At 43.1% G+C, this 12,158-nt stretch overlaps 1 protein-coding gene across 1 annotated transcript in view; it reads right to left on the minus strand.

Annotated features, from left to right (window-relative positions):
• LOC144768499 (arf-GAP with SH3 domain, ANK repeat and PH domain-containing protein 1-like) overlaps positions 1-12,158 on the minus strand; it is a 1,182,076-nt gene that overhangs the window by 181,033 nt on the left and 988,885 nt on the right. The window contains exons 23-24 of the mRNA XM_078652209.1: positions 10,846-11,077; positions 8,147-8,305 (exon numbers count right to left, since the gene is read on the minus strand). Of these exons, the coding sequence (XP_078508335.1) occupies positions 8,147-8,305; positions 10,846-11,077 (391 nt within the window). The remainder of the gene's footprint in view (positions 1-8,146; positions 8,306-10,845; positions 11,078-12,158) is intronic.

Genomic DNA, 12,158 nt, shown 5'->3' on the forward strand with positions numbered 1-12,158 from the left:
ACCTCGACCAGCAAAGCTCAGTGGACGCCCAGATAGCACCAAATGACATCTACCTTATAACACAAGAATGGGAGGTGATGGTAGATTTGTATCCACACAGAAGTTCCACCAGAAGCAGCACACAATGTACTAAAACTAACCGTGGGAGAGAGGAGGACCTACAGGAGAATAGGTCCAGGTCATCCCTATTAAATCACCATACAGTTATCAGGGGATCCTCTATAAAACCAATGAAATAAAATGGATATACAGATTTCATTGCTCAACACAGTAACAGTTTTTGTCTCTGGCATTGATGAAAAATTGGGTGACCTCAACAACATCATCAAGCAAGCCCAGCTTGACTCGTAACAACAACAAACAAACTGTACTTGTGCCCCTGTCCTGGACAGGCTAGTCTCCCTTCCTGCCATGCTCAGTAATTTACTCACAGATATAAAACAAACCCCCAAGCCAGCACAAGGGGGGCAGCTATTACCCTCCGATTCCAATCTGGAATTTCGGGGGCCAACACAAACTAATACGTTCAACTTCCCAAATGAGGGAGGATCTGATGTAAAATCCTTCAATGTAATTACACAAAATACTCAGCGCGCCATAGGAGATCAACATCTCCACTCCAATAACCAAGAGGACATTGTGGTCAGAACCAGAATAATCATCAATTATCTCTAACACTTCAGGGCACACACAAAGTCTCAAATTGTTGCGTAAGCAATGGAGGAAATGTAAATGTAAATGTAGTTGAGCTTATATAGCGCACAGCTACCCGCAGTGGGTTTCCCGGCGCTTGCTTAGGGAACCCTTCCTGGTATTCCCCTGTGAGATAGCAGGGTATCCACAAGGTGAAAGTCAGGCATCCCGCCGCGAGGGGCCGTTGTGGAGATTAAGCAAGCTATTGCCCAGAGTCGCAGAGTGTGAACCCGTGAGTCGAGGAGGCACCGGGGCGAGAATTATCGAGTCCGTGGAATTTTTAGCCCAAGACCCGCCGAGGCGGGGAATTGAACCCTGGTCCAGGACCGATCTCAGCTTCCGGGTCTGCTGCCTCTAACCCCTGAGCCACACTTCTCCAGGAAAGATCGGAACAAAAAAAATGACCTTAACAATCAACTTGTGCCGTATCCTATTTCAACACAGCTAACAGAACTGGTAAGGACAAAGATGAGGCAACATCACCCCAACCACCCGCTTTAACAGCATTAGGGAATCAGCCTAACAAGATACCTGAGGATTGTAACCCTAAACAGTGGGTGGCAAATAATGGAGAACCTTCGAGTGAGTAGAGTTGTAACAAATTCGATGCAAAGGATGCTGAAAACTCTGTGGGTTTAAGCGAGAAAATCTTGAGTCTAGAAGACGCTAGCAGCTCTCTGTCAAGAGAAGATGAACAACCAAGCGCCTTGCAGGACATAATGGCAGGATCTGCACTGCAATCAATGAGCAACTAAGCTCTCTATCAGGGGATGAACCCCAGGAAAACACCCCACCAGCAACAATGGCAGATACAAGATATGAAGGGCTCAACAGAGAACAGGACCAAATCGAGACAGTTCTAAACCTGGGGTCCTAATAGGAAGTATTTTTTTATGTATTTTTATTGTAAAAGATATTACCTGGTTACACAGCTGTATGCCCACAACCCTAGGGCCAGCAGCATGTCAGTTTAAGGCGTTCAACACAGCTTCTAAGCCCACATCCCGGAGGCATGGCAGCATCACGATTAAGGATTGTAGCTCTCATCAGCGTGCCAAAAGCGTACACTGCGCATCAATTTTTTAAAAAATATTACACAAATTTTATAACAAAGGGATGTCAACTCCACCTTCCGCTATCAGGACCTATGTTGCTAACCACAACTAATGGCCATAGGGGCTATCTGCTGTCGCCTCACTGAGCCCATTCCCTCCTGTTCGTGTCCCCAAGTGGCGTCAGATCGCCCATTCTAGTCGTCTATGCTATCCATCAGTCAGTGCTTCACTTGTTGTCCTGTGCGCAGTGAGTACCCAACTGTGCAAGAGGATGCCATCTACTGTGAAAGGGGAGAAGAGGTCCCGGCCTCTAGCACTGTCGCTGTCTCTGCAGTAGTGTCCACCCCTCTGTTATTCAATTATGTTGTGTATAGCTCCTAAAAGTTCTTCGGCCTACTCCTGGGGGGAAGCAGTTCACTGAAGTTTTCTGATTGTGTGCGTACATAATATCTCATGTCCACTCTGATACAGTCAGTAGAGGGCCCCTCATCCAGCACATAGCTACTCTGCGCTTTGCCACCAATAAATTCAAGTCCACCAATCTGAGAATTGCCTTCTGTAGCATTTTAGAATACCCCAACAATGCCACAGCCGGGTCGGGGGGAATCTCTGAACCCACTATGGCGCTAAGCTCTCGAAATACCTGACCCCAGTACTGATAAACTTCTGGGCAGATCCACGCTAAGGGGCCGATTAGGATGGCGGTTTTTCCGCATCCTCCGGGCCGGCGGAAGTGTCCGCCGGCCTGGAGGATGCGGAAAAACCGCGGCGGAGACTCCAAAGACCCACCGCCAAATTAGGATGGCTGGTGGGTCTGGAATTCCGTCCGACCGCGGCGGAAAAGCTATAACATGGCAGGCGGTGTCTATGAGACACCGTCCGCCATATTATGATGTTTGTGTAAATATGCTTTTCCACGGCGGCTTTTCCGCCATGGAAAAGCATACGGACATTCACTTTGGGGGCCCGTTGCGGGCCCCCTGGGTGAATGGGGGGTGCACATGGGGGGTACCTATGGTACCCCCCTGCATTTGCGTACACAAAGCAGCAGGCACCGTGCGGTGCCTGCCGCTTTGTGCATGTAAATGCAACACATGCATTTTTAACATTGCGGCGGGTGCAGCTTGAAGCTGCACCCGCCGCAATGTAAAAAATACAGGATGTGACCGCCACCCTGGCGGTCACATCCTAATTGCCATGGAGGGACCGCCGCTGCCCATGCGGACGGTCCCTCCTACTCAGGGGTGGCGGACGGACGCAAGTCCGTCCGCTATCCTAATCGACCCCTAAGTGTATGAAATCTACTACCTGGGAGTTACATCGGTCATATGCCGACTCCTCCCTCAGCCCATATCTTTGCAGTCTTTCCGGTGTGTAATACATTCTATTAAGGAATTTGAAGTGTATAAGTCTGTGTCTACCATGTAATGATACTCGTTTCGTGTTGTTGCAGCAATAAGACCACATGGCATCGTCTAGCGTCACCTCCAGGTCACGCTGCCAGGCCAGCCTGGCCTTAGTATACTGGTTTGCTCTGTGGGACATTGCAACTTATAGATATTAGAGACAAGCTTCCGAGGTGACTCAGTTTTAATGCGATACGTCGGCTCCAGTACTTCCGGCGGCTTGTTCATGTCATCTCCTAATTGTTGATGCAGCGCCCTGCACACCCTGTGAAACTGGAAACTCTGCAACACCGTGGGGGCTTCCACTTCAGCTATGACCTCCTCCCACTTCTTTACAATGCCGTTCATGAACAAAACGCCTGCTTTACGTATTCCCAACGCATTAAGTGCATGCGTAACCCCTCCGTCTCTACAGGGGTCCAACCAAACCATCCAGTTTATAGACATTTTCGGGGAGTATAACAGCGCTCCCGCTTGTTGCTGCAGCAGGCAATTCCATGCATGCCTTGTTGCATTGAGGGAGTTCAGAATCCCTGTTCTGCGATCTACTGGTTCCAAGATAACCGCCAGCAGTGGAAGGGGGTCAGTGAATAGCCTTGCAAGCCGGAGATACTGAATTTTCTCTGCTCCGTGGATCCAACTGTATGCCTGCGATCCCTGTGCCGCTCTGTAGTAAAACTCTAAATCGGGCGCCCCCAGCCCTCCCATGTGATATGGTAGGGTAAGCACTCACCATTGTACTCGCGCCTGTCTGCCCGCCCAAGCTAGTCTTATTAATGATGTATTAATTCTGGCAAAAAATTAGTGCGGCAAGACTATCGGGATATTTACGAACAGGAATAGGAACCTGGGCAGCACCACCATTTTCATTCTCGAGGCCATGCCAATGAGAGACAGTGGCAATCCAATCCAGATTTCAACATCATCCTCGAATTTAGCCACTATCGTGCCATAGTTCTCTCGGAATACAATTTCCGAATCAGTGTGTAACCTGTTGCCCAGGTAACGTACGAGTCATCTGTCCACTGTAGAGGGTATTCCATCTCGAATTGCGTAGTGGCCGGGGTGAGCGGGAAAGCAATAGATTTTGACCAGTTGACCCTTAACCCCGACAGAGCACTGAAGCGACCTAATAGGAAGTCTTCCCATCTCATGGACCATTTGTTTCAACCTGCCAGACACTTCCCCCTTAATAGACAAGAGTCTAGAACAACTCAAGGTGACCTGGAGAGTAGCGGCTACTGACCAACCGAATACAAATACTCTAATCTTTTACCCTGAATACAAATCTAAAGGGATCTGTCATATTTTGAACAGGGAAAACATTTTATGGCTAGTAATGTTGATCCCAGATGAAGGAACTAAGACTATCCGGAGGTCGGCGGACCTAACACACAAAGTATTAAATGAGTGGCCTGCCTTCTGGAAGAGGGGAATAAGGCAGAGGCCCTTTCACGTGCCAGGGTTATTAGCCTCAGACTTACGCAGTGAATGTCTCCCTCCATCCAATTCTACATATTCAGTCTTCAAGGGTGATATGGAAAAATCACCATAACCACACGCCTTATCAAGGAAACAGACATGGCTTCATAAGCACACATCCGGGTCTCCAGATCTTGATTGTACAAGGCTCTCGCTATCGATAAATTATAAACTGCATTAGTTGTGATAGAATACTGCCGTATCGGGCAAATACAGTGCAGAGATACCTCCACTCCAAAGAGTCAAAGGCCTTCTCAAAGGCTTAGACCAGGCATCCTGCATGAGGTCACAACTGATAACAGTCCCTAGCAGTCATGAACAGAGACCAGCGCACTCACCATCTACCTCGCTTCAGCTAGCAGCAGGTCACTCGTCTAACAATACATCGCCAACAAGTGTTGGGTCAATTAGATCGTAAATATCAAAGGGAAGACGTGATGGGATCCCTGGGCCAAATAATAATATGGGTAGCGTTCCCTGGATTAGGGGGCGTCCATCTGAGCACCGCTGAGGACCCCCAATCAGTTGAGTGAGGGATCTAGATAATTGTAGTAACCAGTAATCACAAATCTTCTGCGAGTTTACATCATGATGAAGTTTTATTCTAGTGTTGATATTTCGTCTTTCATATCAAATACGGATGCATCAAAAATGAAAAATTACATCTCTCGTCGTTTGAAACGTGTCTCCGGACATATTTCGGGCATCAACATGGCCCAAAAGCATGACGCAGCCTACGGGGGGAAAAAAACTATATTAAACTATATATATATATATATTATAACTAGTTGTTCATTTGATCCTTTGACTCTTTGACTTCAATTGAGCAGTCCACAGCCCCCCCTATTTAACCTCTCAGGCACTCCCTGTTTGGGGGGGGGTGCAGCATTGTCCCTACATATGTCGGAGCTGGGTGGCTCCCTACACCCCTCTTCACTCTGGTAAGCATGTAAACCCTATTGGTTACTTTTTTTGCCTGGGGGGTAACCAGGGCATTTTCTATGGAGTAATCCTGCGCGATGTTGCGCAGAAAAAGAACCCTCAGGCACCAACTGAAAGTCGGTTGCCAGTTGTCTTCATTGGGCTCTAGTTTGGAATACGTGAAATGGTATCCAACAGTGGTGGAAAGTGAATTAAAAATGAGTGTTGGCTACTCCCCAGACTAGAAAAATTGTTTAATATAGGGGTAGCTCTAACTCCATTAAAAACAATAGTGCAAAGCGGACATAAATTTGGTTGTGTAAATTTGAACCAAAATGTAGGGGTCAACATGTTTCTGCTATAGAGAGCCAAGAGTCGGCTTAGCATTCATCAGGACCAAAAATAAACGTCGCCTCGTGGGTAACGCACGCTAAGGCGCCACTACCACCTGGGGCGAGAAAGGCAAAGGGATTACAAACTTGAATGTAACCGGTGCACAGGAACTTCCTTGTGCGTCCCCTCCAAAGCGTATTTGTGGAGTAAATACAGCCTAGTGGCAAAAAAGAGACATTTGAAAGACCCGAGGATACAACACATACAATGTCCCTATGCACGCAATTATGACATGGTTTATGACCTGTATCAGGGTACTAAAGCCAACAGTGAATGTACTGATGCCATGGTTTGTACATGTAAAATGAATGCTATCAGCTGGCACATGCATTGATGCTATGATTTTAAAGATAGAAGATAGAGATACCCACCAGTGCATGCAATGCCATTAATAATTTACAGAAACAAACTGTGGCTGCCAGGGAACCCAATGCCGCACCACCTATAGTATGCACTGTAACAATACAACCCTATTGTTCACCTCTAACAGCCTGCTGCTCATTGGTCGTATATTAGAAATACTTTACACTGAAAAAGAGAGGCAATAACCAAACGTATATGTAAACAAACAGTCTATATCCTTTTCATATGCATTTAATCTTTTTATTTAGGTTCATCCAAAAAGCTAGAGCGCAGCCAACATGTTTCACCCTAACAAAGACTTCCTCAGGGCAATTTCTTCCATCCACTTGTATCTTCCACAGATTCACAATGTACAATCAAGAAACCAAAGGTCCATTCTTAAGGCAGAATTCTAAGCCAACTTGAGTCAGTGCATTTCTTCCAATGAAAATCTTAGACCTCGTAAGGTCAGACGATGTATTTATTCAAAGTTGGGTGATTAGTCATTCCAACTAAAACTCTGCTGTACTGTGCTATAGAAATAGTCCAGGAGAAGGCAGGAGGGACATCATGTGTCCCAGTTTAGCTCTTCTTCACAGACTTAGATGATGATGTCGGTCAGGGTAGCTTTCAGATCCACGTAGGCATCACTTCATTCTCGGTCTGCATGTGCTGCTTCTCTGTGTCTTTTAACTGTGCTTCATCCTCATTTCATCACTTCATCTTCCCATTTTCACAACTTTTCACTTCTGGCTCCTAGACTGTAGAATAAAATTCAACCTTGTGTAAAATCCGGTCAGTTCTAACCCTCCAGGGGACAGTCAGGGTCCGGTTATGGATTAGGGAAGGTTAGCAGTCCGTTGATAAGACGCACAGTGAGGATGAATCTCAGTGCACATCTGTTTAATGTAATTATATCAAATGGGCCTTTTCTACATTCATAAAGTAGATAATGTATACAAAGGAGCTTGTGCATTGGATAACACACATTGCCTCAGAATAGCACTATTATCACGATTTAACAGTCGAACAACATGGACTTGTTTCTTGGTATTACTAATGCTTTAAATGCACATATAAAAGTGCAGGTACTCACTATTTAGAGTACCTGGTTGCTCCTGACAAGTTCTGGTACTCTCACATTAAATGCATTGCAGCAGTGCAGAAAAGTGCAAGTACTGTCCCTTTCAAATTAAAGAAGTGCAGGTACTCAGTACAGGACAGTGCCTGCCCATTTAAAACACTGCATAATAAAGTCAATATGTTATGGGCACATCTCATCCAGCTCTACACATCATCAGAATGCTGTTCCCAGTGCTTAATTTATAAAAGAATGAGTGCTGGTGCCCAAACCTTGGCTCAAAAGCCCGCAGCTGATGCAATTAAATGCTGGCACGCCGATTACCAGTGCTGCTTAGTGTAGGCTACCCCTTATGCCTCTTTAACCCACTACCCGACACTCCTGCCCCTTTCTCTCACTCCTGCTGGCTCCTGCTTTCTCCCTTGTGACAATTGTTTGGGTTCCCTTCCTCCGTCTTTCCGCTTTGTTTGTTTTTCCTTCTCTTGCTCTAGGTAAATGTCTGATGCAGAAAAATAAGTGCCAGTCCACAAAAAGTAAGCACTGGCTGTTCCCATTAACTGTGTTGATCCTCTTTTGTTCTTTGTACTTCTGAAGGTGACAGGTGCCAAAATCAGGGTACACCACAAAATACTCCCACTATACTTCAAAGCATTACATGGAATTTCGCATAATCACCTTGCTGACATTCTAACTCACAAATCTTCAATATGCCACCATTCCCATCCATCCTTTCATTAAAGACCTAATTATGTAGAAGCAATACATGGAATTACCAAACTGTACGTTGCTTTGGCTCAGTGGGCTGTGTGGAACCACTGGGGACGGCTCCGATAAGGCTCGCTTGTGCTTTGTAGCGAGAGGCGGCGGCGGGATCTTCTTTGTGGTTGAAGATGGACTGGAAGGAGGTGGGGGTGGGGGTGGCACACAGGGCACTGCAGAAAAAGAAGAACAGAGATTAAAGCTTGCCCTACTGAAGCACTGGTTTCCAGTGAAAGGAAGCAAGCATACTGCAGCACTTCAAAGTTATATCCCACTAGAACCAGCCAATGTGTGCCCAGAAACACAGGGGTTGGGTGAGGTGATGAATGTTTTTCCCGCCATATAATGCGCGAGTAAAGCAGTATGGCTTTTCTCTACTTAAAACGCTTGGTTGGGGCGCATTAGACGCTGCTCGCTTCATATGTGCCCGTAGGTTTTGACAGCCATGTGTCTTTTTGGCATCATCACGCTCTATTATGATTATATTTCTGATTTAGTGTTCCTTCTTTTCTTGATCTTTATTCTTTCAGAAGTAGCGAGGGGTGACCATTTCGGCGCCAACGCAATTCTGAAACTGATTCGGAGCTGTTTGCCCCGCTGTGTTTCTTGCGCTTGCACTACATATTTTGACAATATTTTAAGTAAGTAGTAAACTTCGTCGTGCACTCTGAAAAGCTGTTTAGCTTATGGTTCGGTATTTTTGTCATTCTAGTGTGTTTCTCGAGCCTTTGAGGTGATTTTATATGACCCGACAAACTTTGGGTGACATTTGGATGAGTATTTTTGGTTGGAGGTGCCCCACCAAACATGTGTTTGTCCTCGTATATAAGGTATGCCACTAACTATTCACTGTGGTTATGATAGGGCAAGTACTGCTCTATTTCTTTTTATTTTTATTTTTATCCGTATTTTTAGCCTAAATTTGTATTTTTCTCTAGCAGAAACGCAAGGTTCGCTTTTCAGAAGTTCGTGAAGTATACTCTATGTGACGAAGCTATGAAGCGTTTTATTGCTGCAATCTAATGACAGTATCACAGCTTGTTGAAAGGTTAGTGTTTAATCGGTGATGCGTTTTGGCGCTTGCAGGATTGTATAATATATAGGAACTTTTGCCTTTATAAGTTAATATAAGATAGTTCCTTCTCCAACATAAATCCTTGAAATAAGTGTCAAAGCAATGCTCTGACTAAATAGGTCTCAATTGAAAAGGGTTGACTATTATGAAATAGAGCCTTATCCTTATATGTTGACAACACTACAAATATTCACATGTTGTCTGGAGAATATATGGTCATATGCATGTAATTAATGATCGATTAATTGTTGGAAATGCTATTACTAAATAAACTCTATTTGGGGTAGAAGTACTGATGCTTATTAGACCTCTAGGTCTCCTGCCCTTCCTATATACTGATCAATAGGAATTAGTCCTGACTCAATATGAGGCAGTGTGTGATATATATCAGATACGCGTAATAAATGCTTACTGCACCATTTGGACACAATATAGTACTGTTAAAATATTGCACTATAAATAGTATTACTATGTTTTTGTATGAATGTTATGAGGTGTTTATAAATTATTTTCCTGTCTATGTAGTAAAGATGTATTTCTATATGTTTTATGTTAATCAGGAGGCTCTGCTAAAAAACATAGTAAATAATTGTACTCACATGTGGTTTTTGTAAGGCACTAATTGATGCTCACCATGTGTAATTTTTAATTGCAGATTTTATGGGATGGTTGTATTATTTCCCTGAAGAAGGTGTTGGCTTTTTCATAAGCGCACACCGAAACGTGTCGATGCTCAAATATAAGGAGAAATACTTTAAGCATCGAGAGACAACAATTTTGATGAAAAGCTAAATTGATCTAATTTTTGTATCTCCTTTTTTACAAATAGGAATTAACTTTTCCTTTCATCTGTATCTATCCCGTTATTTGTTATGCAAATATTTTAATGTTTCCTATTGTGGAATGATTTAGTGAGCACAAACCACATTGGTTATGGTTGTTTTTATTGTATGTGTTTTAATAAACTGAAGTATAATTTTTATATATATATATATATATATATATATATATATATATATATATATATATATATATGTTTTTTGCATAGCCTTTCTTGTTTGTTTTATTTGTTTACTTGGTATTTTTCTGTTTTCAAATGTGATATTGCGAGGTCTCATATATATATATGTGTGAGTGAATGCCTTTGTGTTAATCTATCCAAAGGGAATCGCTTTTACTGACTGAGCCTTTTCAGCCAGTGCTTGAAATGGAAAAATAAACGTGAAGGTACTCAGTTGCAGAGTACATGCTTCTTTCTGAGAAGTGCTGGTACTCTCCCATTAAAGGTATTGCATTTCTCTTGAGAACTGCCGGTACTCTCCTCCTCAAAATAAAAAAGTGCCGGTAGACCGTACCGGACAGTACCGGCCCATTTAAAGTACTGCTTTCAGCAGAAAATGGAGTAAACTTCACAGAACAGCTTAGCATTTAAGACTTCCAGTGATTTTCTCAAATTAAACTGTTCCCGACTAACGAAAAATGTAAATGATCCCACGCATCTAGTTGGGTAATATGTATATACTAAATATTCATTCATGTTCTACTATTAATTTTAGGCATTTCTATTACTTAGTGCCACAAAACAGAACATCTGCTTTTCAAAAAGTTCCAAACATTATGTGCATTTTAATGTCCCACCTCTAATGGCATTCCTTGGTGGAAGAGGAGGCGTGTAGGATGAGAAAGTGGGGGTGAGCGGCGTTTCGAGGCGGCGGGCATTAGGGGATGGCACCGAATAGATATCCTGCCTCTGGTCCTGCGGTGCTAGGCTCCCCCTCTTTGATAACGACCCCATGTCTTGCGAGCCTCCACACGTTGAGGGAAAGCAGCTGTAAGGTCGTAGAGATCTCTCCTTTTTAACAGGGCCCAACTGGAAAAAAAGGCAATATGATATATTGAATGTTACAAACTTTTCTCACTACAATTAATGTAAAATTTTCATACTATGGGGAGAACTGGAAATAAGATACCTTTGTAGTTCGGATTAATAATACCATTTTTAGGTGTTAACATTAACTATCAATCAACCAATAATGACATTTATATAGCAATCAAAATTAAAAGGCAACAACGTTCTTTGAGAAAGGGTTTGATGCAAAACACAGTCTACTCATCAAAAAAGACTGTTTTATAAGTTTTCTCAAAAGAAAAGTAACTGGTCATCTAGGCATAAGTGATCTGGTATCTTGTTCCATAGCTTAAAGCCACAGATAGAAATCCTGAACTCTTACCCTCTTCTGCTGGATTTAGGAGTAACTAATCGCTGTTTTCCATTTGAACAGAATGCCATGTATGAATGGTGTATAGTAATTCAAATTTCTAGATCTTGGAGAGAAGTGGTTCTTAACCTGTAGTCCTTCGACCCTTGAGGGTCCGCGACTGTTTATAAAATTAAATAATAGCATTTATTTAGCGATTGCTTTCACTGATCAGTCATCGGGATTCTATAACTTGAAAGCATACACTGCTTGTAACCTCACATATTACATCACTCATGACATGTTAAATGATATCATTGATTATTGTTCAAATTACTAATGAGTATCGCAGTACCCAGGGTAATATGTGAAGTCTTAAGCAGAGCATGATGGGGATGCAAGTTTGTTATTTTACTTAACTCGAACTGGCATATTTCAGTGTTTTTTTTATTTTTTTAACTTTAACTCTTGTCTGATTTCAACATCTAAGTATAATGTCACTTTAACCTTTAGTGTTGAGAGAGAAAGAGTGAGTGTGTGTGTAATCCAAAATAAAGATAAATGTTGCTTACACTCCTTAATGCCTAATACATTTTGTGTTAATGTTAATATTGATGTCGATGTTCGCAATGAAACATGTATGTATAGAAACAAGATCCAATCCCTGTTGTTGAAATCCCCCAATATGACCTCTCCTCTCCATCAGCCCAGATTCAGATATACGTGGTCTGGCAGGCCCTGTGACCAAGGCCT

Source organism: Lissotriton helveticus, chromosome 7 (assembly GCF_964261635.1).
Source record: "Lissotriton helveticus chromosome 7, aLisHel1.1, whole genome shotgun sequence".
NCBI classification, from domain to species: Eukaryota; Metazoa; Chordata; class Amphibia; order Caudata; family Salamandridae; genus Lissotriton; species Lissotriton helveticus.